The sequence below is a fragment of the Ischnura elegans genome, chromosome 2 (genome assembly GCF_921293095.1).
Source record: "Ischnura elegans chromosome 2, ioIscEleg1.1, whole genome shotgun sequence".
Taxonomy (NCBI): Eukaryota; Metazoa; Arthropoda; class Insecta; order Odonata; family Coenagrionidae; genus Ischnura; species Ischnura elegans.
In genome coordinates, this window is record NC_060247.1 from 123,878,559 (window position 1) to 123,906,466 (window position 27,908).

At 36.9% G+C, this 27,908-nt stretch overlaps 1 protein-coding gene across 2 annotated transcripts; it reads right to left on the reverse strand.

Moving 5' to 3' along the window:
- Positions 1–394: 394 nt before the first annotated feature.
- LOC124154582 (transmembrane protein 45B-like) lies at positions 395–27,833 on the reverse strand. 2 transcript variants are annotated; one of them, XM_046528404.1, is made up of 7 exons: positions 27,730–27,833; positions 24,481–24,606; positions 20,277–20,387; positions 12,236–12,375; positions 7,964–8,193; positions 7,675–7,809; positions 395–6,310 (listed from the first exon to the last, which is right to left on the reverse strand). In XM_046528404.1, the coding sequence occupies exons 3-7, from the start codon at positions 20,357–20,359 to the stop codon at positions 5,960–5,962; spliced, it is 939 nt and encodes a 312-aa protein (XP_046384360.1). In that variant the 5' UTR covers positions 20,360–20,387; positions 24,481–24,606; positions 27,730–27,833; the 3' UTR covers positions 395–5,959. The 2 variants fall into 2 exon arrangements, with proteins under 2 accessions (XP_046384360.1, XP_046384361.1); XM_046528405.1 differs by lacking the exon at positions 24,481–24,606 and having other exon boundaries at positions 27,730–27,829.
- Between the last annotated feature and the right edge of the window lie 75 nt (positions 27,834–27,908).

Genomic DNA, 27,908 nt, shown 5'->3' on the forward strand with positions numbered 1-27,908 from the left:
CATCTGGTTAATCGCTCTAGAACTACACCAAAAACGTATACGATTTTTGTACGTGTGGTGAGCTCTCTATATATACTTACTCTATGGATTTACCTACGTCCATGGAATCGCCCAAAATAATGCCTATTTTGAGGAGATCCCGAAATTCTACTTTTTGGACGGCTAAAAATGCTATTAAAAATTTACAGAGTTGAATGGATTCAAAGTTGAAAAATATAAAAAAAAATACCCAAAATAATTTGTTTTTTTTTTTCTACTTTTTCTAAAGATTTATTGAACGACCCTCGTATCTCAGGTTTTCTACCAGTTACAGTAGATTTGCATTTGTATATGACATCCATTTCACTGTCATCCAAACCAGTCCCATATCCCACAGCATTTTTTCAGGAGGATGACCTACCACTCCCGATTGACGATGAACCCATGCTTCTCTACTCCCTTCCTCTCTTATCAATCATCCGTCCCCGAATCATCAAGGGTGTGCGCATGTGGGTCTCCTAGCTTGCAGTGGAGTGGAGAAGAAGGGGTTTGTTATAATCAAACTCGAGGGATTAATTACGTTAAATAGTGCGTTTATTACGTTTACAAAGTTGAAGGGATTAAATAAATTAATAAAAGCATCACTTGTATCAGATTAATATTGGCACCCGCTGTTGATATCTTTATTGAGAAGAATTCACAAATAAAAAATACATGTGCACCATTGGAATATTATTCTGCTATCTCGAAAAATCCGCGATCATCCTGTGACACCAACTCAAATCGAACCATAGTAATCTTTAGATCTAATTCCTCCATGTCTTTGCTCACTTTCTTTTCTGCAAATATATGAAACAGCACTGGTGACAGCTGACAACTTTAATACGAGGGTCGTTCAACAAATCCTTATAAGTCATGAATTATAAGGAGTTGTTGACATTTGAAGACATGAATTGAGTTATACAGAATTTACAAGTAATTACTCTCTTAGTATCAAAAATTAATGTTGACTGGAAAATGGCGCTCGCGACTAGTCAGCTGTTAAAGTTTCAGATGTATCCATCCTATAGTGGCATTTTTCTGCCGATTGTAGTGAACAACTTTCATTTTTTTTATAAAAATAGATAAAATTGAGTTTTTTTTTGCTTTCAAATACAATTGTTATTTTCAAAAATACTTGTTTTTGAAAGGGTTAACGCCTGAAGATAACAAAGCTAACTTGAATGATGCTTATGAAAGATTTGCCCCTGTGCTTGAAACTACTTACAATTGAGTAAATGAGTTAAAACTTCGCCGTACATCCAAAAAACTGAACATGTCAACCCCCAAAATGACTTACAAAATCCACGATATGGTTTTAAGTGCTAGACGAATCAAAGTGCGCGATAAAGGTAAGGGCACAGGCATATCGCAATGCAAAATTACTTTAGTTTTGCACGAAAATTTGGGTGTGAAAAAAATAGCGGCAAAATAGCGGCATTGGAATATACGCAAATATTAGCAAATATCAATTTGAATTATTTGAATCATTAGCAAATTTGAATATACGTTAATTCAACGGTCAACATAAAGGCTGTTTTGGTGCTTTTCCTTCTCATTCCTGAGGATTTTCCGCATCAACCTTTGATGAAATATGGATTCATTACCACACTACAGAGACAAAATAACTGCTAAAACAAAGGAATTTTGAAAGTGAACGGGCCCCATAGCAGGCGAAGATGTTGAAATGGGCCGGTCAAGCTATGGAAACGATATTTTGGAATGTATGCGGAATAATCTACAGCGATTAATTGGAAAAGGGAAAAACGATAACAGGAGAGTATTATTCATCGTTATTGGACCGGTTGATGTTGGAAATCAAGAAAAACGCCCTCGTTTAAAGCAGAAAAACTTCTTCCTTAAACAAGACAATCCGCGGCTACACACCTATTCAGAGTCAACTGCCAAAATTACAGAATTAAAGTTTCAATTACTGCTAAATTCACCGTATTCATCAGATTGGTCCTCCGGTGACGATTTATAATTTAAAAAGTTGAAGAAATGGCTTTGCGGACAAAGGTTTACGTCTATGGAAGAGGTCATCGCTCGAACCAATGCCTATTTTGAGGAGATCCCGAAATTCTACTTTTTGGACGACTTAAAATGATGGAAAAAATGCTTTAAAAATTATATATATATACTCTTTGAGAATGACGAAATTTAAGAAAGTATTAGACCAAAGAAGACATAACTCTGACATTACTTATGATAAGTTAAGCGTGTTAATAATGGTTCAACACTCTTAGGATAGGTTTAAACTACGTCATAATTTTATAGCTTTTTGAATTTGTTTTTTACTTTACGAAGTGATGGTCAACGGATCCGATCCGGTCAACAATTGATAATTCTTCTTCCTCTGAAACGTATCTCTAAAAGATAACTTAAAAGTTATGGAACCAGTCGATAATTTTCACTTCTAATCTTTTATTCTATTCAACTATTATCAAAGAGGAACATGGTTTTCATCGTATTTACGGACCAGTATTGAACGTCTACGTTAGAGAAAGCGCATGCGTTCAATTTGAAATTCCCATTACGTAATGACTCTACACGGTTACCATGGGAATCAAGAAAAAAAAACAATAACTGCAAATTTTACGCATTCTTTACCTATGCCACCCAAATATCATACCTCTCTTTATATACGAGAAGTAAGCCTAAAACGATTGCAAACAGGCTTTTCTTATAACATTTTGATTTTTGGCAAGTTTTTACATGTGCATCATTGGTAGTACCTGCATTAATTATGAATTATTTTAAGCACACAACTATGTCACCAAAATCACAGTCGATTTAATACCTCTTTTTGCATACGAGAAGTAAGCCTAAAACGATCGCAAACAGACTATTCTCATAACATTTTGATTTTTGGCTGGTTTTTACAGGTGCGTCACACGATTGTGTGAATAAACGTACATTCGAGTGGGAAGGGATAGAATTGTCACCTCATTTACGCTGAAACGAAAGACTTGTACCCAACTATTGTTTTCGCGCTGGACGGTTGCTCCATTTCGTTGAACTTAGGTGATCCACAATAGGGGGTAAGATTTTATTATATTAAAACGTTGCGTAATCATAAACATGTGTTTAAATGCCTTTCGCTCCTTTTACTTCCTTTTTCATTTTTTAATATTAAAAAGTGAAAGTTCATTTAAAATTTTAAAAATTAGCAGAAAAAAAGGTCAGCAAAATTAATACATCGATATCCTTGTATATCATGAAATAATGTTGTTACACGGAGAAACTCCAGTTACAAAGTTACAATTTGGAAGTTTGGCCAATTTTTTTTTCGATTTCACCCCGCTGTGCAACTATCCGACATGCTGGGCTGTACAGCGAAGGGACAAGGTACTATTCCATGCCTTCCTTCATTTCATTTCACCTTTACCACCTAACTTCCAAAAACTAATGATATTGGCTATTCTCATCCGAGAAATACTTTTATAAGGCAATGAATAAGATATTATTAAAATTTATTTGAAAATAACCATAAATGGGGCCACTGAAGGAAAGATGTGTTGGACAAACGAAAAGATGAGACGTGATTAGCCGGACAAACGAATGTCCTGGGAGCCAGAAGGGACGGCCACGGCCATGCAGTCGTAACTGGTTTGAACTATATATATTGATTTTGAATGTAATTTGAATTTATAAAACACTCCTCGAATGGATTTTGACCGCAAAATACAAAATAAATTCAAAAATCGTATTTCCGGTACAACATAAATGTCACAAAAATATCGAAAATACGTTATTCAATTACATGTATTTGTAAACTTCTACCAGATCAACATTTCAATATGTCAAATCAGTTCCATATGCTCGATATTCGTTCCCGCTTGCCTCCCAACAGTTTATATGGAATTGAAACATTGACTGTAGATCTGTATTTATATTTTTAATAGGGATTTAATGTAGGAATGAGGTTCGATCCCATCTTCTTGTCGAATTTCATTTCAATCCATTATTCGAAGGTAGTATTTGCCCAAAAGATTCAATTTCAAACCGTTGGCTTTACTAACACATTAGTGAGTGTCACAAATAACTGTTTCTTTCCAGCAGAGGGGATAGCTTAGTTCTGTTGTCAGATCATCAGTCCGCGATAAGGGTAAATGTTGTGTCGTATATTAACTTTTGTGTTTATGCATCATTGAAACTATTTCCTTTAAACCGTTGTGAAATGCATTCACCACTTTTTGAACAATATAGCTGCTTTTATTTCTGTAAAACAATAATCCGAAACCACAATAATTTTAATTAGGTAATAAACGACACAACAGAGATGTTTTGGATCATTCATGGAAAAAGACATCTAAGGACTGATCGCAATGATAATAACTCTAGCGTAAGAAAAGATACTCTTTGAAAATAAATTATTAATATTTATTATAAAATATAAAACAAATGTCCAGCAGTATTCGTTAGTGACGGTGCTGTTGCATACAAAATGTATTCATAGAATTGGTGAATATAATGACTCCTCGTTAGTGTTATAGTTTACTTAAAAATTTGATAAAGGTAATAACTTGACAAGTCATCCCCAATTTCGACCCTCAGATATGTTATCTCTGTGTGATATTTAATGCTAGGGTGCACTGAGATCCATGTTTTGGGTAGCGGGCGCCTCGAATATATGTGTAATACCTATCGACGAAACAGGGTATTGGATTCTTTCATTCACTCTTCTTCTTTCTTCCTCAATTCTTCCTTTGTAGCATTCATAGACATGGATCACAAACGAAACGTATAAGCAGTTATATTAAATTGGCGAAATAAAAAAAATATCATTTGAAAATCACATTTATCGGTGTCCCTATTTTACTTTCCCAGAAATGACAGTCAGCTTCCCATCTTGCCCCCTTAATCTGCCGCACGCCTTATACATATCAATATGTATTTCCTTTACGAAACGGTTTGTACATCTGAGTTGTGCAAAAAATGTTAGTTACATTTAGTACTCTACAGTACATATATTTCGTACAACTAGAAGTTCCATGTCCTTCTTGAATATCCTTTTATCTTCGGTAATTACCAACAAATATGCTTGTATTTGAAAACTGTCTTACCGAACTTACTCCCACATTTTTTGTGGATGGAAAGGCTTCAAGAATATGTCATGAATGAATAATTTTATGCCCATTTCGTCAACATAATCTGTGAGTCTGCGCTGCACGGGAAAGAATACTCATCCAAGAGCCAAAACTAATGTTACCTGTACTGTTAAGAGTTGATTTTTATTTTCTGGTAGTTAGCATTGAGATATGCTCGCCGTTTAACGAATGTTGTCCTCAAATTGCCGACAAGCATGCCTAAAGATCTATTTGCTTAAAAATTGGAAATTTCTAATTTTAATGATTTTTACATTGAAATCTACGCGAATATAAAAAACATACGAAGAGTAAAGAAAATGCAGAATAAACAACATGTTTTTATCATTCAAACAACAAATGTTTTAACACCTATGATAATCTCCTTATAATTTTAATTGAGACGAAAATGTTTATTCTATCAAATTTTATTCAAGTAAACGTTAATTTCACGTTTTAATAAATTTTGTAAATAGAGATAATTTCACATAAATTTTAGTGTTTCTACGAGTTTCCGTTGCGCCTTCTTTATTGCATGACTTCATCGAACTTTTATCGAGCAACTTAAATTCAGTTTTCAATGAGCTTGATTTTGTTAAAATTCTATACAAACAGCTTAACATGGTAAATTAACACATCTGTTCAAATTTTTCCCATACCACGTTTTTTGGTAAAAATATTTGAATATTTTCGTGGGTGAAACAGATTGTGGCCCTACTGTCGTCGCCGTTGTGTCAGCCAATTGGGATACGTGATGGTGTGTCAGACTCCGATGAGATCATAGCTGTTCCGATTCAATAAAATGTACATATTTAAGACGAAGCAATACAACATGACGGAAACACTTGATTAGCTCATGGTGCCTCTAAGTCACTATCAATAATTTCTGACTTAAATTTCTCATTTCGTCTGGATACAGATGGCTCGTCCTCGATACTGTCCTTGTACTGCCCTATCCACTGGTTGTCCATATTGCTGAGCTTTTTGTACAATGGCGCTGAATCTTCTGCCCAGAAAGAGTATTCTTCATCCGCATCCGTCAATTTATCCACTCGAAATTTTACCCAAAATCCAGCACAAATTATTAGTGCTATGTGGAAAGCAGCATGCCACGTGTATATCATAGTTACGATCATCATCTGCTCATGGCTATCCTCATTCCATTTTCCCAAGAAGGAAAATGGCGGGTACAGAATAAATCCAACCTGAAAATATAAGGATAAATTATATACTTAGAGCATTATTAAATTAATAATTTTTATTCATGATTGGTTGATTTAGCTCAGTTGATCCGAGATAATAACTTTAACATATTTAAAATTCATTTTACATGCAAAGATATTTTTTCATACATATTTTCCAAGAAAACTAATTAATTTTATTTCGAAAATAATACATGAAATAAAAAATTAATTTAGCTTTTATTGTGTGAATAGCGTTACGATTCCCTGGTCCATTCTTCATTGTAGCACAACTTTTCTCTAAGTTTTTATTCTAATTTCCGCATAATTACTTACTAATTTTTAATTGACCTTAAAATATAATATTTCCTCTTCATTCTTTTTTGATTTTATGATATTAAAGATTCTAAGTAAGCCTCAATCAAGAAGCTATAACTTATAATTAAGCATAAAATAACTCATAAGAAAGCATGCCAAATCTATTTTTTTCGTTTAGTAGAGAAGCATAGCGTTTAAGAGTAATTGGATAGCGATAGCGATATACGAGTAATAAGCATTTCATGATATTCGGGGTCACTTTTAATGGATGATTACACACCTAAAAGTTGTGAGGCTATTTGACAAAGATATAGCGCTTGTATTAAAGTTAAGCATCGAAATCAGGGATGTCAATCGAAACGATAGTGTTACAAGGCAATATAATTTCGTCACTGAGGTTGGGATTTGATACTCAAGGGAATTTTTGTGGCCGGTGGTCACAGCAATTACTGAGTCAAGCTCTTATGGTCAAACAGTGGTCATAGGTCACCAAAGGATTCGGATGTTTACCAAAGTATCGTGAGCCTCGCATTCTTCAGGTCACATCTTCAATACATGACGATCACGATCAAAGATGGTCCAGCGAAGAAATACTTAATCCATGAACTCAATACAATACTAAAGGAAAGCTGGGCGATTCGACAATAACTGCCACGGCCATACAGAAAGTGTTCGATAGCTTTTTGCATGAATTAGGCTGGGAGCCGCTAGAGACGCAGAGGCTACGTGATATATTTTAGAGCACTTGAAAATTTTTGAATAGATACCTTTCCGTGCGACACGGAGATCATCATCAGCTTAGAACCTCACAACATTTCCAGGTCCGACAGAAACTATAAATGAAGGGAGATATTTTCCCGAAGGGAAATTTATTAATATATGAATTCCTTTTTCCCCCGAAAAATGAAGAGCATTCATGAATGCTACGTCGAACTCGGTACGCGCATTTTATTTTCTTTCTTCTTTTCTTCTGTTTTTGCTAACGACTTGTGGGAGACCTAACACGCAGCACGCCTGTAGAGGCGGCTTGCGGGATAGTATGTAGTTGTGGAAGAAAGGTGATTTCGTACCTGGTAAAACCATGTCCCTTGAAGGAGCGTAAAGTAGGCTCTCGATAGAGCCGCAATAACGCTGTTCTTTAGGTAAGCCTCAAAAACAGCAGACACGGCACACCCAACGATCGCGCAGAACAGCATCATATGGACCTGAAGCAGAGAAATATATTAGAAATCGCTCTGATGGACTTGGTGAAAACATGAATGTTGGTATCCATTGTTAAAAATTGAAAAAAATCCATTTTTACTCCAATTGTGATTAAGTGAATCACTCACTCAGCCAATAATTTAAAGGTATTCTTGCCTGAACATCCATGTGAGTCCTTCCATGCAAATGATTATAAAAGAGGAATCCCTCGGCGGCAAATGCGAGAAATCCAACTGCGTAGCCCGAGTTAGCCGGCAGTACTTTATCTTTCTTCATGGCAATTAAGTCGACTACGCCACTGATTCCAAAGAAAGCAAACATTGTGATGTGTTGACCATTCCCGAGATGCGCCCAGTGGCCATCCTCAAATGCTGTAGCCGTTTCTCCTGAGCTCGATGAGCGAGAGGATGTAAAAGAGAGGAAAATCAATTACTTAATGCCTATTCCATATAAATCCAATCATTATTGGAATTCGATTATTTTATGCTCTTGGCTTTTACAGACGCCATGGTAATCATCAAGGGGCGCAGCTAAGAATTAAGGCTAGGGGGCGCAACTAATACTAAGGGGTGTGGGGTTATTGCATACCCGCCAGGGTAAGTGGGATTTGCGGAGGCCCTCCTTCAGAAAATTTTAAGATAAACGGTTCAAAATGACTAGTTTTACTGCTTTATGAGAGATATTTGATTAATCATAACACTATTCTATAAGTAATGATTAATATGTTATTTAATATTTACAGCTACGAATAATTAAGAGCTGAAATAATTTAGAGCATTTATAGCATTAAGTAAAATGGATTAAACTTAAAATTTTCTCTGGGGTCTGAAGGGGGAGGGGGGTTTATCCCCCAAAATACCCCCTCGCTGCGCCTCTGTAATCATCTACTTCCTTTGGAGGTTTGCAAACACGAAATTCCATGGCCATTTTGAAACTTCATTTGTTGTCTGTTTTTCTCTTTAGCTCGACTTACTCCAGCCTTACTCCTCTTGATTCGATCCATCCACCCACATGTCCTCCGTCCTCCAACGCCACCCTCATTCATTATCTTCCCCAACTTACCCTACGCTCTCTATCCCCATCTTCTATTCCCTATTTCGCTATTTACCCGTATCGTAACTACCCTATTTCATCATGTCATCATAAAACCATTGTCTTCCATCAGAGTGGATTATGGACAATATTATAAATATGTCTCCGTAAATCATTATAAAAGAATGGTTTCTATTATTATATAATAATATTTCTTTTAAACATATAGCATAATTTAACTTGGTTGATGAGTAAAGATAATAAATATATTGTTTTTCGTAATTTCGGATCGCTGCAAGATTCATCCGTCCCAAATTTCATAGATATTGTGATGAATCTGAAAATGTTCATCTTTACAGGCAAATATTCTCTTAACAGGATGAGTGTGCATTGTTTATCGCTTTATTCAGCATTAATAGTTAGATTTACTCATCAAAAGTACAGGTAAGATAAATGATAACTACGTTCACTAACGTATCGTATCACATTGACATGATAATATTATCACAGACAACATCTCATTACAACATGCATAACAATTTCGCTTTTGGATATCGTTGTCCTATGATTTGTGACCAATGGTAGCATCTAGTGGAACTTTTTAAGTTTTTAGGATATGTTTATTACAATTTCAAAAGTCTAATTTTGTACAACTGGAATGTTTATTTTTTTAAAGCCATGTTTTGCCTTTATCCTAATACATCTCAACGGCCAGTGGCAATATTTTTGTACGACTAACGTTAGTAACGTTGTAGTACCAATACTGGTTTCTGCGATGGAAAAAGGGTACGTGCCGAGTGATAGAGAAAGGGATGCGATTTACGTCGCCGGGGCCATCGCGGAACACTATTTTGTGAATGATTTTCCGCTATCAGTGAAGCTACAGCTCGGAAGAGAAGGAAAAAATGATGGCGTCATTCTGTCTTTAGACATTGAAGGCACATGTTTTTAGCATACTTCATTTTTTTAATGATGCATTTGGAGGAAATCAGCTTTGAAACGTTCACCGAATAAAATTACACAATGTAATTGTTCAATCAATAGTAGTTTGAGTGAGCGTGAAATGTATATTTGAAGTTATAAATTATAAATAACCGCAATCACGGAAAATATTATATGCCGATGGAATAGTGGCAATTATCGTATCGTCGAAGGACAGGTGGAAGGAATTAAGATATTCTTGATGAACACATCGACGAGGACTGTGGACTTCCATTCATTGTTGTGATTAACGAGATAGCGCTAAAGTATGCTCAAAAAATGCGCTAGTGACTTTAATGTCTCAGCAAAGTGCGAAAGCATTAGCAAAATACGAAGTATTGGTAATGCTGGTATTACCGAAAGAGATTTGTCTTTATATTTTGTACTCGCTTTCTGCGAAATCTTCTTCTTTGATGATTTCATCCACGATCGATATGGCATTTCAATATCGTCGCCCTAAATTCCCAAGTGTTGAAAGCACTCATGCATGCAGGCCAACCTTTCACTGTTTTTTTTTCACTTTACAAATTTTAAAACATAACGCGCACTCATATATTACGCGCGCAACGTCCGCAGAACCTTGATAAATGAAATTCATATTCTCCGAAGTATTAAAATTTGAATAATCAACTTATTAGAATAGCCCAAGCGAAGAGGTCAGTCCTCATTAGAAGGAGTGCTATCACACAAGGGCGTACCCAGGATCAAAACTAGGGGGGGGGGGGGGGGGGGGGGGGGGGGGTGAGGAGGCAAACCATGGTTATTCAAGTTGTAGGTAAGATTTAAGCATGGAAAAGGTGAATGAAATCAACATTTTAAGGAAACCGTAACACCTCTATATTAGTTTTTAAAATTATTTGCTTGAAAAAATATTATTTTCCTTAAAGACATTTGCGATTTTTGCGGGGCCAGCTGCCCCCTCCTGCCCCTTACTGGGTACGCCCATGTTATCAAAGCTATAAATATTAGGTAGGAAGCAATGTATTAGGTCATACATATGGAGCATGCGTCTTTATATTAGTGAGGCATGGTACGATGACAGCAGCGTAGAAATCGAGTTTGGGACCTTTCGAGATGTTGCGTAACAGAAGAATGATGAAGATCAAATAAACAGATCGTGTTAGTACTCCTGAAGTTCCTGAAGGAGAGAAGTATATATAAGACATGATGGAATAGTGACAATTGCCGTCGAAGGACAGGTGGAAGGGAAGACGGTTGAGGTAGGCTACGGTGGAGATAAATATTGCAGGTGATGTAGCGTATAATATATATCAATCAAATTAGTAAGTATATTAGAAATTATATATTATATTGTTTAATTGATTAATGCTATCTGAGAAATAAATGCTACTTGCAAATAATAACAAAAAAAATAAAAAAAATTTAAAAAAATGTATGGCTTTACTTTTTGAAACCTCTCCATATTGGAAATAAAGAAATAAAAACTTTTTAAGGTTCACTGTTGTTTAATTATGGGCACGACCCGGGTTTCGTAACTTGGTTACAACCTGATTATGTAACCAAGTTACGAAACCCGGGTCGTGCCCGTAATCGAGTTACCGGTATATTTCATTAAATATTTATTTGCAATCCTTACTTTTTCAAAAATGTGGCTAATTTATGAGGGGGTTAGAAGCCGAGGGGTACAAGTGATATATTTATTTCTAAACATAGTATCAGAAATTGGGTCAAGGAAACAAACGAGATGAACTAGACATTTAGTAGTGCATTTGATTTTCCACTCGATGTCAGCAAAGAATATCAATTACTGTATCTATCTCTATTTAGAAAAAAAAATCACTTGTACCCCTTGGCTTCCTAACCCCTCATATGTAATGTACTCACTGGGGGGAGGGGTCCATTAATTACGAGAGGTGATTTTGGCGATTTTTGGACCCCTCCTCCGCCCTTAGTGATATATCAAGGGGTTTGACTCGACACCCTACCTCCAATCTCACATGAGATTGTTCGAAATGCTTATTTTCAGTGTAAATACACTAATTCACGCCTCATTGCGTTGGATTTATTAAAAAAACAATTTGTTTCCGTGAAATAAAATAATTTGAAGCCGTGCCACCATAAAATTTCACAAATTAGGACCCACTTTTGGCAGGCTGGTAGCTAAAAAAATTTAAGAGCTACCGTGCTACTTTGTGGCGTACAAATAGGCGATTGAAATGCGGTTTTTGTGTATCAATGGCTATATTTATCTGCCATTGGTAATTCATCACCCGAATGCGATTAATGTTTCAAAAACCTGATCCATACCTCGTGAAATGACAGAAAAGAGGATGAATACTAGCTAAATTACTTGTTAAATCTGGCTAGTATTACAGTTCAGAAATACATTTCACTGGTAACTGATGAAACTTGGACTGTTTCTCTCTAGCCTGAAATTGATTATCATATACATACCTATTATGCCAATAGTTGTACAAATAACCTTCAAGTAGCCCTCAATATTAACACTTCTTGAGTTAACATGGCAAGGGTATGAGATTGTATTTCTATACCCTTCAATTCCATTGTGATGAAATTTATTTGCGATGAAGTACCTGAAAGGAAAAAGTAATTGATGAGTAATATTATTATTTGTTAACAACAGTAATACTCAATCACAACATCAACCAAAACATTTTGCCTATCTTATATAATATATATCTTATAAAGTATTTATAATATATACCTTATGAAATCCCTCTGCCTATTGCTCTAATGATCGTCTTAATGATTTCTTTTCGTGATTTATCGAGTTCGCAAGACCATCGAATTACTCGAACGAAACACATAAACATTTCTTTTTCCAAGTGTGCGAAAACGAAAGTAGGTAAGTGTAACGTAAATGTCCCCAGTGTTAAAAGTATTCCATTATGCTACTAACTCTAGCGCATAAGTGACTTATTAAAAAGATTCCGTGCGCTTCCCTCTTAATGCCGCATAAGACTCAAAAATATGCAAACAAATTACCATTTTCAAAGCACTTAAGCCGATGGAATACATCCATCAACTGGGAGGGAGAAAATCCACCCACATGTTGGATATACGATCTCAATTACTTTTATTTTCCATACTAATGCTGTTTGTAATTATTTGTGTACGGGTTTCAATTATGTTTTGTTTTTAGTGACGAATGAAGTGATTAGTTTTTGTTTTTTGGAGCACAACCGGAAACGATTTAAAAATGGTGTGGCATATTTTATCCCTCGCAACCGATATTTTGTGAGTTTTGGAGTGAATATCCAACACCACACAGGATTCGAACCTGCAACCCCTAGTTTTAGCAGGCAAGGACTTTCCCCTGCCACCACCGAGGCAAAATAAATATTAAGAAAAGGAAAAACCAGGAGAATTCCGAAAGACTTACGACGTGTGTACAGAAAATAAATAATTAAATAAATTTTTAAATTTCTCGCGAGTTTGGAGAGTACGATTGCCATTTTGTTTACATATTGGTAGGTACATATGCCGACGTATGCCCCTAAAGTAGGATAAAAGTTTCAGCTGTATTTGCTGTTTACTTTGTCTGTGGCAGGCGCTAAGGTTAGACGTGTTTTTATGAAATTTCGGCGATTTGCGGCACGCACTTCATCGCTTGTTCGCAATTTTTTGGCTAAATACAAAACTGCAACAGTGCCGCCTCCATATCCTCCTAATCTGGCTAGTAATTTCGATTGAACAACAGCAGTCCACCCCAGCGATTGCTAAATGTCATGGAGACAATTCATTGTGTGAGAAAAATGCAGAAGACATTATTTAAATTCTCATTAAATTGATGATTGAGGACATGAGTGCTTATGAGGAAACGGCCGTGGATAGAATTCGTTTCACAAGTTTAAAAAAATACAAATAATTAATTTTTCGATAATTAGATTATATTTCTCTTGAAATTTCATGCTTAGTTTTTAAAAATGTAGATCTAAAGGTAACATTTCCTTTTGTACCCACGATTTACCATGTTGTTTTCATTATTTTTATTGCAATCGTTATTTTACATTTTTTCATGTCACCTGCTCTATTAAGAGTTATTGTCAAAACATAACGTTGAAAATTTATCCGTATTACTGAAAGGGTCGTATTTTGGTGTTAAACTAGCATTATCAAGTGCATTAGGTTAATAAAAAAACGACCTCTACTAACTGTAGGTCATTCCATTGGAATTCATGCAGAAGTTTCGAGGTCATCATCGGAAATATTTCCAAAAAAACTTATTGTAGATGTATGTAAATGATTTACACATTGCCCAAAATTGACTTAATAGGTTAAGTTGTCATGAATTTACAATTTGAAAACAAAACAGCAAGAATGGCCATTCTAACGAGCTTGGAGAGAATTGTCGATTTTCAAATGTTTATAATTTGGACAATAATTAAGCTATAATGCTGAAAATTTCTTTTTTAATCGATTTTATCATTTTAAAACATAAATAATAAAAGATTTAAACGTTTCATAGGAAGCGTAATTGATATAAATTTCATAATTGCTTATCAATCCCAAATTGAAGTCAACAAATTTATTTTACAGCCATGAAAAAAGGGTTATGAGAAAAGAAAGAGACTTGATATGTATTAGAAGAAATAGATGGATGTGGATATACATTGTAAGAAGTAAAGCTTAAAGTAAATTCACTAATATGGGGTTTTAAAGTTGATATCTGTGCGCGATAATTATGTCCAGATAACTTAACGCTATCACCAAACTTAAACGCTGAGATAACACTACCTACCTCTTGCACCTGGCTGGGGTTGGGGCTACAGGACAGGCAATAATTTGAAAAGACAAAGTTGAGGCGACTGAGGAAATATACGAACATATTAATCAATGTGTGCTAATGTCTTATTAAATGTTTTAATTAAACGTTTTGAGCAAACGTGTAAACAATTTAAGTGGGTAGTCCCAGAGCCTCAATGGTTGATACTTCAGGTACAGAATTGAAAATTTTAGAAACAAAACTAATTATAAAACAGTAGCGAACCCAGAAAAAACTCAGGTGGTGGGGGCGCAAAAGATATCTTTAGCTGCCTTTACTTTTATCGCAAAGAAAATTATCAAGTCAAATGCTTATTTTAAGAAAGTTTTATTTGAACTGATTATACAAATATAGAAGGCAATGCCATCTTATGATATTAAGTAGTTACAATTGTGTTTATGCAATATTAGGTAATGGGGACGACCCCATAAGGGGGGGGGGGGGGCGCCCCCCGCGCCCTACCTCTGTATCCGCCACAGTTATAAGCTAAAGTAAATTCTTCATTATGCTACAGTGTTGAGAAAAAAATAAGTGTATTAACAATAATTATGAAAGTATAGCCTTGCTCCAATAATTAACCAACACGCTCAATGATGACGCGAAATAAAGCCTGGTCTTTTAATAATTATTATAAATAATCGTATATCAGCTAAAGAAAATGTATGCATACAAGAATTTTTTCTTCTGTGATTCAAATTTTAGGTTTCTACTTTGATATATTATTCCAAAATGCATCGCAAACACAGCTAATTAGCTTGGGAATACGTATGCCAACTGAAAGAAGTGGCATTCCTCGGTGCCAGCATGGTTAACGGGTGTTGCATGCAAACTTTAAAATAGCATAAAATATTAACAACAAATGCAACACCCATTCTGTTTGAAAAGCCTAGATTTAGAATTTTTTTGTTATATTTTAACTAATTTTGGTAAATTTTCAATATTTTTTTACATTGTGCCTCTTTTGCTAATGCAAAAAAATGTCATTTTTTATACTTCGATGATATTCAATTTTGAAAGTGCAAAAGTATTGGAGTTATAATATAAATGCTGAGCCACAACTATGCGTAAGTAATCTTTAGCAAGCTAATTTTTGTTTTTATAACGCTTTTCGTGGCCGTCATTTTTTAAACTTGGAACGTTTGTGATTTTAAATCGATTTTCAATGGAGATAGTGAGACAAGTGTGCATTTCTTCTCGATGCACATTCGGACACAAACGTATTCTGTTTGATTTGTAGATTATTTATGACGCACCCACCGTGAGATAAACCCTAATCTATCTTTCGTCGCTCTTATCTCGAATCAGCTATCAAGGCCAACAAGAATACTGTGGGGCGAATGAATATCCATGGAAGCCAATGGAAACAGATCAATGGCTGAAGGATTCATCAACACTCAAGTTATGGCTTTCAGATACTGTCCCAACTCATCAATTGAAAACTTGTTGTTTACACTTTCAAGAGATAGTGATAGGTATACTTATTCCAACTTCTTAAATACGTGAGAAACAATTTTTCCCATTATTACATGAATATTAATGAATAGCTTTCATTTTCGGTAATGTGCCGTTCAATGTCGTCTGCATGAGGATTGAAACAAAAGTTATAACCTTGATTCATCCCCGTTTCCGCATTACCCTTTTTTCTGCAGTCTGGCATTGTGATCTCTAACTCTTCATTCATAGATGATGGCGCGCACATACATTTGCGGATACCCCTGTGTCATGAATGTACAGTCACTCTCAAAAGTCTGTCCCCACGGCCAGCGTGAGCAACTGCGTTTTCCACTGAGCTCGAACTTCGGGTATTGCCTCTGCCTTCTGTGCCTTGAAAGGACCAGTTTGACTACCTCTCACCATCCGCGTAAGTCTTACCGAGGCATTCTTCAGGATTCCTAAATTCTTCGCGACTTCCCCGACTCCGAAAATTTTATTTGTACTATATGTGTTGTATAATTTTACGAAACGGCTCAGATCTTCCTTTCTTTTCCTCGCGCGATTGGTTACTCGCCGGAAAAATCCTTAAATTCTTCTCCCCTTTCTTCGGTGGTGGGTGGGGGGGGGGGGTTCACGAGGCCTTCCTACCTCTGAAATCGTGATTGGGGCTCTTTGCGAGGTTTGAAGTAGTCAAGTTGCACCATTTGCACAACCTGATCAAGTCAAATAGATCCCCAGTAGACAAGGAATGCGTGAAAAATATGCGAAGGTCGACTTCGGAGAATACCGGAGACGGCTGCGCCGGGTATGTGGACCGAATTTTGAAAGTGACTGTACTAGTCCTAGGTTTAGAGGAATCAAAACCTGCTCGAGGCCAATACAACTGATACCACTTGGCTATAATGCATAATGCTACGCTTCCAAATGGTAATTCAAAGTCTTATAGATGTTTTTTACTAATGGTTCAGTCAGCTGATTTTGATAACTTTTTTCTATACGTAAATGGCATGCCCTGTGCAGTTGCTGAAATGGTATGCATCTTGAAACTCTGAATAGGAAAATATTTTTTCTCCTCTCTAAAATCCGTATCCTCCTCGCACGTTCGTTAGCGGGTGTCTCATAATACTAAGCAATAATACGGGACGGTGGGAAAGATACGTCTGAAGTCAATAGCTGGAAACAGTACCATAGAATTAAGTGTAATATGACCACATTTCAATCAATTGCATTCCATGACTAGGTTAAAAGATCAGGTGAATTCCGTTTTTCAAATTCTAAAATTAGATTAAGTACTCAATTCTTGATAGACGTCAACGCGCACAAGAATCATTTAATAAATTAAGCATAAAAGTTAGACTGTCTTTTTTGTCTGCTTAGCAGTCATTTAGGGTCTGGTTTATAACAGATCATCTAATTCCAAATGAAGCAATAGATGAAAACTGAGACTAGATGAAGACTGATGATGGTACGGTGTTACAGATACTGTTATTCCATTTCCAGTTCCTCATCACAAGGTGGCAATTTATATCCTGACCTCACCGAAGTCATTGTGCGATTGGCAAAATGCGGGGACAATGCAATGAAAATTACGTGCGAATTCTGTCAAACTTTGTGAGGGAGTGTCGCACACTAATTCACACTTAATAGCTCACAAAGTTGGGGTGCCAGTCAAAATGGATTTTGATCATTTCGGTGATCATCTAAGGTGATTTAGACTTTAATTATGCTATATTTAGATAAATAATTAGTTTAAGATGATTCGGTTTTATATATGATACATTATCGCTGATGAATTTGAAGATAATAAAAACCTATAATGCAGTGAAACTAATGCTTCGAAAACAAAAAAGTGATCTTATCGCCTTGAAGTGATTTATTTCGACTTAGCATGATGAATACATGTAAAATGATTAAAAGCTCTACCTTCTCGGTGATAAGTGGACTTCTGAAAAATTACTCTCTTAAGAGAGTATGTTTTATGTGTGACAGTTGGGAGAATTCTCCCAACTGTCATACTTAAAACATGGTATAACTTTGATTGTTGGGAATTATTCACTTGCATTGATAAGGTGATGTTCTTCCCATATAAAATTTTCAGCCTATGTAGCTTTAAATAAGTTGCTCACAAATAGCATCATGTATATGTAAGACGCAATTTTCTAAATGCTTCACAGTGCAAAATGATGGAATATTCAAATTATATGGTGAACTGAAAGTTTTTATTTTGCTTAAAAATAGAGCATATGGGGAAGTTAAAAGCGATTTTAATACCCAGTAACACGCATTTCATCGAAGATATGAAAAAATAACATTACTTTTTATTGGCATTACTAAATGTAATAAAAACAACGTCGATATATTAATGGCCTAATTACGAATTGACTAGTTGCTCTCTATTGATTCGGTAAAACATCGTGATGAGCATGGGCGTGCCCAGCGAGGGGCAGGGGGGGCAGCTTTCCCCCCCCCCCCCCCCCCCGGAAGCAAAAATCGCAAATTTCTTTAGGCAAAATCAGTACTGAATTAAAACGAAAGTATTCAACAAATTTTCGTTAAGCCCACGAAAAATGAGATATATTTGTATAAGATATGTAACTACAATAAAACTATTTTTTCAAGGAAATAATCTCATAGGCTTAGTGAAAAGTTCCTGACCCGGTGGCGATCTCGAGAACTCTTCACTAAATAATCTCGTAAATCCCATAGCTTGCCCACCCTAGACCATGGCTTGCCCCACCCTAGACAATAGCTTCCCCTCCCCCCTCCAGTTATGATCCTGGGTACGCCCTTGGTGATGAGCACCAGTAAAGTGAAATTAGTATGTCGCTCTTGTTGCTACAACAGGGCATTGAGTTGCCACATTTAAACGGTAATGTATTTCATAGTTTTAATGAATCGCGGCCTGTATCGAAACTATTTTAGGTTCATGAAATGCCCGTAGGTGGCCAGCTGATACGAAGTTACCTGCTTGGATAGGTACAAATTGCGAAAATATTACTATGAATTACTATCATTAGAATTAATAAGACTTAGCATTATCAGAATTACTGAGAAAAAGTGTCATTAACCTCGACCTGGAATCCCAGACACTTCGAAACCCGCACTTCTTGTTCTAAGCATCTTTGTCACCTATGGATATTTCTTTTATGCGGAGGACGAGGTTTATAATGTTGCCGGACACATAATGGAGCGCGGTCATGCAAGTCAAAGTGCGAACTTCATCGCTGTTAACAACAGTTAACGTATAACTGCTGAAAATCCAGCGGCAAACTGAATAATTATTTTTCTTGCATTTATTACTACATGGTAGACTGATTAAACCTCTCTTGAGGTTTTTTGTCACATTTCAAGCACTTATTTTTATCGCAGAGTCACTGAAAACTCATCGACGTCGAGTTTCTGAAATTTGAGCGGTAGTAATTTTAACTTAGTATATAGTGATTATAAATGAAATTCGTAGAATAAATTTATGCACACAGCAGATTATTTACGACATTAGTTGCTTTCCTGTACTATGCTTCCAATTATTTCCATCATGACACTTCTCTTCTCTGATTCCTCTTGATTACATTTCTCTCTGTATTCTCTGTGACTAACTCACTCTTGGTCTTCCTCTTTTCAATTTTCCTGGAGGTCTCCAATACAATATTTTCTTGGGCCACCTGGTACCATCCATCTTATTAACATTGTCAAACCAAAGTAGTTACTTCCTTTCAAACGTTTCGGCCACATATTTTTTTCAATGTTAACATCTTTATTATTGTATCATTTCAAACTTTATCCACTCTCTCTGCAATTCCTTCTCATTTAATCTCTCTCAGTCATCGATAACCTATTTCTCTTGCTTTCCTAACTGTCCCATAACTCTGTTCCATATGCTATCACACTTTCTATCATTGTTTAATACACCCTTACTTTCATAGGTGGATCTAGGGGGAGGGTCACTGCCGCACGTGCCCACCCAGACCCTTTAAAAATAAGCAACATTTTTAATACGGTCCCATTATTATTGCGCTCGTTTTGTATTACGAGATATCCCTGTGCCCCACACCCAGAACAAAATACTGGATACGGCCTCGCTTGTGCCCCCCATAAAGAAATCCTGGATCCGCCCCTGCTTACTTTCGTCATTCTATCAACATGTTGGTCCCTTAAAATAGAATTTTAAGCTTTTAAGATTGCTCTTCCCTTCTCAATTCTGTTGTTGAAAGAAATTTATTTCACCTAAATATAGGGTCCTGCTCAAAAATGTGACTCCATTAATGTTTATCTTACCTGCGAAAAATAGAATAGATCCACCAGAGGGCGAAACCAATGAAAAACGTGCCCGGAACCACGTGACCCAAGAAGGTGCCCATCGCCTGCTAAATCTCCGACCTTCCAACGCTAGAAGTAAAAATCATTTCATTAATTCGAGTTTTCGCATGAATAGTGTGTTATCAAGAATAAATTTGCGTTAACCTAAATTCATTGGCCAATGATCATAATTATATCTTTAACATAAGTTGATAACATCCATCAAAGAAGCATCTTCATATAATTCCCTCGATAGGAAGTAATATTTGATCTAATCCTTGTGTACGCATTCGCGGTGTGGTGAAGATTCAACGAAGAGGTTTATGCGAAAAGCAGGGCGTGTGTCCATCTTTGATGGCAACAGTTTCGACGGTCGAATCCACCTCAGCGCTCCTCATCATCGCCCTGAAGGAGATAACTCCGATCCCAGCGAAACTGTCATCTTTAAAAATGAGCACACGCGGTGAATTTCCCGTAAACCTCTCCGCTGAATTATTATTGGTTCAATTTTTTTAATGCATTCTTCCGGTCAAGGTAAGCAGTGGCGTAGCCAGGGGGGTCCGCCAGTTCGGGAGGTTTCGGGGGGCAGTCCGCCAGCCAGTTCGGGGTGTCCCCTCACCCCCCCCCCCCCCCCCCCGAAATATAAAAACACAATTATTGTCCTTCATATAAGAAAACAAATATTGAAAAATCAGGAATTTACTAAATGTTTCTTTAACAAATTAAGTTTTTTCGATAATGAAAAGTGTTAAAATTAGTTTAAAACCGATTACTTAGTGCCCGGTTTTTTTAAATTTCCCCCCCGAACGAAATTCCCCGCTACGCCACTGAAGGTGAAGTTATATGTAGCAGTTTTCGAATCTGCCTACTCCGCTCCGAAAAATAATGAGTGCTATCTATGGTTTAAAGAAATGTTCCGAAGGTGCCCATATAAGCCGGACCGTGGCAATTAGTGCCTGTAGTCGCACGCTCCTATTCACTGATTCTGTTTCTTTTGTCTTCAAACCTAGCGCCACTCCCTATCTCTTCCATCCTTCTGCATTCCGCTCTTTTATCCCCAATGATCCTTTGCTTTCCATCATTCAGTCATCACAAAAATTCAAAACGCCATTTTTACGGGTTCCTTCTGCCTCCTCTTTAACGCGGATTCATATCCACTATAAAGTGAATTATTAGAATATAGTATCCTGCAAAATTTGTGATGATACACCACAGTAAAGTGAGCAAACGAAAAAATAACATTGCGTGTAGCAATGCGTTTGGTAGTTTTTGGGCGACCTTGACTATGTAGTTTACTCTGAACGTACATCTATTTGAGAAAATATTTACGCGATGCAGCCTGCAGGCTAGAAATAAAAATAAATCCTTGTAAGTCTCCAAAAAAAATCATAGTCCTATGCGTAATAACAGGTTTTGATCTTGACTCCAGACGTGATGGTCGCAATTTTTCTTAAAAAATAGTCTTTTATCAAGCGAATTGAAACGTGTTTCATTAATCGCTTTGATAATATACCAAGTTTCATGGAAATGAACCTTTGAGTTATTATTATGGATAAAAAGTGCCACAGCGCTGGCGGACGTGAGAGCAATGACAGCCAGGGATGGCGGGCGAATCGCGCTGATAACAGTTTATCTTATGGTAAATTAGCTTAACGTAATCTCATGGTAGAGGCTTTTAGCTACTAAAATGTAAGCGATGTCGCGAAAGCAGTTTTTCAGAACCGCCAAATAAGCTACTAATATGGCTGACCCACTTCCAGATAAGGCGGAATCCTATTAACTCTCCGAAAATCGGTCGTGACATTTTTAACGAGGCGTTGTGACATTGCTAACTCTCTTCACGGTGCGCCGGTTGTATACGCTTTAATGGAACACAGGTATACAATATCTTCAATTAAAGGAATATCACCAGGAGTAGATGCCTGTGGGCATTATTTGATTTATTAAGGAAATATGGATTTCCATATGTATTAAGAATAAAGATGTTGCTGTCTCAAATTTAAGAGAAAATACTATTTGCTTAAATGGCTTCCTTTTGAAACGGGAAAATGGAAAAATTCTTTGAACGTCGCCCGTCATCGCATACGTTCCTGGCATGTAAGAAAGGGTTTCTCTTTGATACTTGGATTAGCCTTGTGATGCTCATTTCTTTGACTTCTATTCAATGCCCGTAATTAAAATTTCACAAATGATTAGCAACACATTTTGCAAATTTTTGAATAGTATATCAACATTTTTTTGATCGATTTGAGTTCGATTCAACTACTACAATATATTCGAAGAAGGAAGAAGCCGGTGTTCGAGAATTAGCGCCATCATTTTTAGCGGAACTTGGATGATCTCTAGATGGGCTTGATAGGGTTTTCCGCGACTCACGCAACTCAGCGATTTAACTTCCAAGAAGTTCGCTCTCACCTCTATGAAGTTTGCTACGCACACAGTTATTCTACGGACTGATTAACAAGTAGTGTTCGCCAGAATTGTGCGCACCGTCATTTCAGAATGCATTCCCCATGGCCTTTATCTCGAGGAGTTAACGTCATTTATCGGCCTTATCTTTTGCATTTCCACGGGAGATGAGTTTCACTTCTGTAGCGTCGCTTCCATAGTCACTGTGGGCGGGCAAAAGAAATCTTTCAAGGGAAATTATCAGGGAAACAACGCCTTTCGCGCACTGCTCGTGTTTTTACACTGATGTAGGTGCGAAATTGCCGGTTGTGCTTCAACGGTGCAGTTGGCCTTGGGAATACACGCCTGCATGCACTGTATGCGTGGATGCACCTGCATGCCGAAAAGTTTCATGAACGTATCACGTAATTAGAATTTGAGAGGGGCGATATATTTGACGATAGAATTCTTTTTGAGAATGGGGTGAAAATAACAGGGAGTCTATGATGCAGAGGAATTGGCGTCATTCTTATGATTGCGGTAACAACATTGTTTGGCGACCGTGGTATCTCGTTGAATTGCGTGAATACGAGTGCGTCCTGTTGATCGTCAGAACTACGTGACCAACGTCATTACTTGCGACACTGGTAAAAACGCCTTAATAGCCGAAAAATGGAAGCAGTTATTTGCGTTTTCTTACTTTATTCTGGCTTAGCAATGTATCACTCTCTTTTTCCTTGATATATCTTAGTCCTTTCTAAATGAAAATTTCCGTGCTTAAATTTGTAATTACGGACAGAACCGATAGAAACTCAGGGAAGGTGGGTTTCAGATGTATTTTTGGATATCTGCAAATGTTTCCAAAGCAGGAGGATGAAGGGAGAAATAGTGAACTAATGTGTATCACGTGATTAATAGACACCCGGTTACATTACGTTACAATGATTACCTTGCTGTAACGATGCGAACTGTGGCATGCGAAATTTGTTACGGTTATTAATGGCAATAAATCGACTTACACTCCTGGGCAGCATATTTGTGATTCATTGGCGGCGTAATATCCATATTTTACTCATTTAGAAGGAGCTTGTGTATTTTGCTGCAACTTTTCACCTGTTTTTTTTCTTAGTTCTCAGGTATTGTAAAATTAGTTCCTTCATGTTTTTGAAAAACGAGGCATAGCGTTACATCAAATTGCCAATAAATAAAATATTTAAACAGACAACAGAGAGATTCGACAGAACCACTCCTCCCTTCAAAAATTCGCGAAAATGGAATGCAAGTTTGAAATAAATTTTACGACGGTACCTGTAGGGAACCTGTTCGCTGCTAATGCGCCATAAGAACATATTTTTCTGTTTTCCTTATTTTGCCTTTGGTGAAGGGAAATAAATTTAGTGTGAATAATATTTTCCCATTGAAAAATTACAGAGGCACAACATTTTATATTGCTTTCGAATTGTGTTTCATCTTATTCATTCTATGTTTTATGAACGATGCGGTAATACGGAGGAATCCACGTGCATAGCGAGAAGGTATTCATAATGTTTGGGATTTTTTTTTAATTTCTGTAGTTGCTTTGAATAGATTTTGGCAATCAGATTCTTCTGCAAATTCTGAATAATTCTGTGATTTAAAATTTTCAAAAAATCGAAAACTCTCGTACACTTATTATGTTTTTATAATTCTATGAGCGATGATATTTCTGAAACAGGTTTTCAAATGCAATAAACTTGTAAGAACTTTCTACTTCCTTGTTACGGGTTTGAGATGAAAAGGAATTAAATTTACTTACGTCTAAATTCTTTCCACTGAGTGGGCTTCAGGAGGTATGCGCAGTCTGGGGAAGCAGGCTAAGATTCAGTCCGAACCGTTAACGGTTTCATAAATGCGATGGCCGTCCTTTTCTGCGCCCCAACGCCTGTCCAACACATGCAAGCAAATGAGGGACATTAATATTCTCCTTAAGTATGCTCTCAGTGGCCTTTTTTGATTTTGAGACATGCGATACCTCCTGGGCCAATTGTAACTCCGAGTGAAAAATACAGGTTCGATAATAAACTTAAAACTGGAATTTTAATCATCGTGTGGGCAAACAAATCATTTTTACATGGAAAAAACACCATGAATTTTAAAGCTTGATGTGCAAATGGGTACTTGGTATTTTCCTTCTCCAAGGTAATAAAAATAGCATTGGATATGAATTTTGTGTCACATTTATAGCGTACAACACTATTTTTGGGTTACCATCTCATTCCACTTGTCATTAAAACTTCACTGCCTGTAAAGTTTTGTTTTCAAGCTTTTTGACGTTATTTTGCGTGTATGGATAAAACTGGATTTTTGTACTGGGTGCAAAACTAGTTTATGACAACATTTTTAAGATATCTCGCCGAGGGGTATTGCGTTGAATTAAATCTTACTTTTGAACTTCTGATACGATTATCGGTACAACTTCAGGAACTCATTGAGTGCTAGGTATATCGAACTGGTAAAATATTTCTAACTATATGGAACTGAGATCAGAATTTTGGCGGAATTGGAGAATACATTTCATTCCCTCTACGAGATAGGGGTAATTTTTTCTCGAAAAACATGTTTGAAAACTCTTTCTCGGAGAATATTTCATGTCCATCGACTGTTTCGCATGAAGCCACTTTCCAATTATATCTCTTAAAAGCACTTTCAACTATCAACACCTGTATCTGCTGAATTATTACTAACAAGCCTTCATTTACGGTCGTCCATTGAAAATGAATATTCATAAGAATCTCGAATCAACACCGGTTTCTCAACAATAAACTCAAATTTTACGGAACAACCGGCTTTTTCGCACATTTTACCCTGATGGATGTGTCCTAGAGTCGTAGAAATTAGCGACAGCTATATAAAGTTCTGATAAATTAATGGTCTCTTTCAATGAGCATTATTGTGTAACAATGCCGCTTGAGCTTGGAGCCGCCTCTATGAGGGAGCGAAGTATCGGTGCGTCCGCGCAGGACGCCTGGCAAGGTAAGCAGGCGAGGACGCTTTGGCACGGCTGCTAAGTTAGCTCATGTGTGCAGGAATATTTTAAAGTTATACGCGAATAATAACAGTTAGAAAGTAATAAAAGTTTTAGTTATACTTTTTATCAATATGGAAAGCAAAATAAGTCTTCAGTAACGTCATCTTGACAGGGAGGTGTGGTTTATTTCAAGTCTGCCTGGTGAACGGTGTGAAATTCACATTAATTGCAATGATAAAAGACTTTCCTGAGCCGAGAATCGAGCCTCGGACCTTTGAATTCCTGGGTCACTGCACAGACAATTATCCTATCCAGGTTCTTCAATATCTATGCGAATTTTACCGAGGTTCAACGGTGCTTGGTGTTAGGCCTTTGTGGTCCATCATGGATGGCAACGCGAGGGGATATGAGCTTCCAAGCAGCCACTTCCGAGAACAAGGAATATGGCCATTAAAGTGAATTAACAAGAGGTACTTCAAACAAAGGGAAAATTTTGGAGGGCTGAAATATCTCCCGCTTACACGTGATGAACACCTTACACCGGCCATCAGAGCAGTAAGTGGTTACTTAGTTACTTATCGCATGATCATGATTTGATTAAATGGAGGATACATATTTGTGTTTACATTCGTAGAATTTGGCTATTCACTCAAGGGATTGTTTCTTATCATTTCTGACAGGTTTGCGGCGGGATTTATTTTTCATTTTGTCGTAGCATTATTATTTCTGTCGACTACAAAATCCCCGTGCGATTCCTTCTTTATTATCGATCATTATGTCTTAATTCCGGAAGCAACACCGCTACAGTTCATGCATTATCCCGAAAGTGCTTAGATATCGTACGATTTCGTACAGCCGGCCTCAACGTGGCTACATAATGATCTCGATGAAAATATAAATAGACCTTCCTTTATCAATACCTTAATATCAGCATTTTTTCTGTAGATGGACAACAATTGTTTTTATTAATTACTCTCCTTATTTATCTGTCGCTAACGGAACAGTATACTTTTAGATATTTACGTTTTCATAGGTAAGTTCACAACTCGGGTGAATATTCTCAGTTTCAACGGTCTGCGGCATTAAAACACGTTGGGAATAACGATCCTGTGTGAATAGATAAGGGAGAGCTGATAAAAATACTCCGTTCTATCGATAAAGCATGGAATAATGACGACACGATTTCGAAATAGAAAAAAAATACTTTTAAGATGGCTGGGGAAAATTGTGTTTTCATTCATCGAATTTTTTGGAAGGTTCGATCGTAACCTGTCCACAAATATCAGATGGGAGTTTTGCTTGTGTATTTTGTCTACCTTTCTGACGCTGGTTCAAAACAATTTTTGCTGTCACGTCTTCAATGAACCATTGGAAGTGTGAACATTCAGATTTGATGCGTAATAGCTCAGTAATTGTGAACAGTCATTACATATCGTAAAATTTCAATTGGAAATTGATAGTGTTTTTTTTATAAAATAAGGAAGATAACCCAGGTACGAGCAGTCATTTAGCTCTTGCCATTTTCTATTAAATCCATGATTAAAATGAAAAAAGAATGCTACAATTATGATTCATTAACTATAGAGTGTGATCACCGAAACATCTGAAAGTAGGGAAATAATAAGTGGTGTTACATAGTCATTATCAGTGCACTCTCACGAATCTTCCCATAATCTTTTCGGCTTTCACGTGTAGCTTCGTAGCTGAGCGGTATAGCTGGTGTTGCGTAAATATATCATCGAGCTAATATCAGGATATATTCCACGAATGAATAGGTTTGGTGGATCATTTTCTAGCATCATATTAAGAAGTCTGTGGAGACACGATCATTCTTTGGCTTTTTTTATCGGACAGAATGCCGCTAATCAAAATCTCACAGAAATGTTTTGAAGTTTCTTGCATAATCGGAAGGCTGGTGTGGAGCCTTTTTTTGTACAATTTAAATCGAAAAAAAGTACCCCAGGCTGTGTGTAATTTCAGAAAAAAAACAATAAAAAAAGAAGATGAAGGCAATGGAGAAATGTGTGCGGCACTCACCTCAGCGTGACTGTCTTTGTCCGTGCCAGGCCGCCGCCGCTGGCGTTGTTTCCGTTAAGAGATCCCAGCGCGGTTTCCCGGCGATTGGCTGCATCTCCCATAGCTATACTCACGCAGATAAGAGAAACAGGGTGGAGTAAACCGTGGGTGGGGTTTTTCTGAGATAAACATTTACTCGC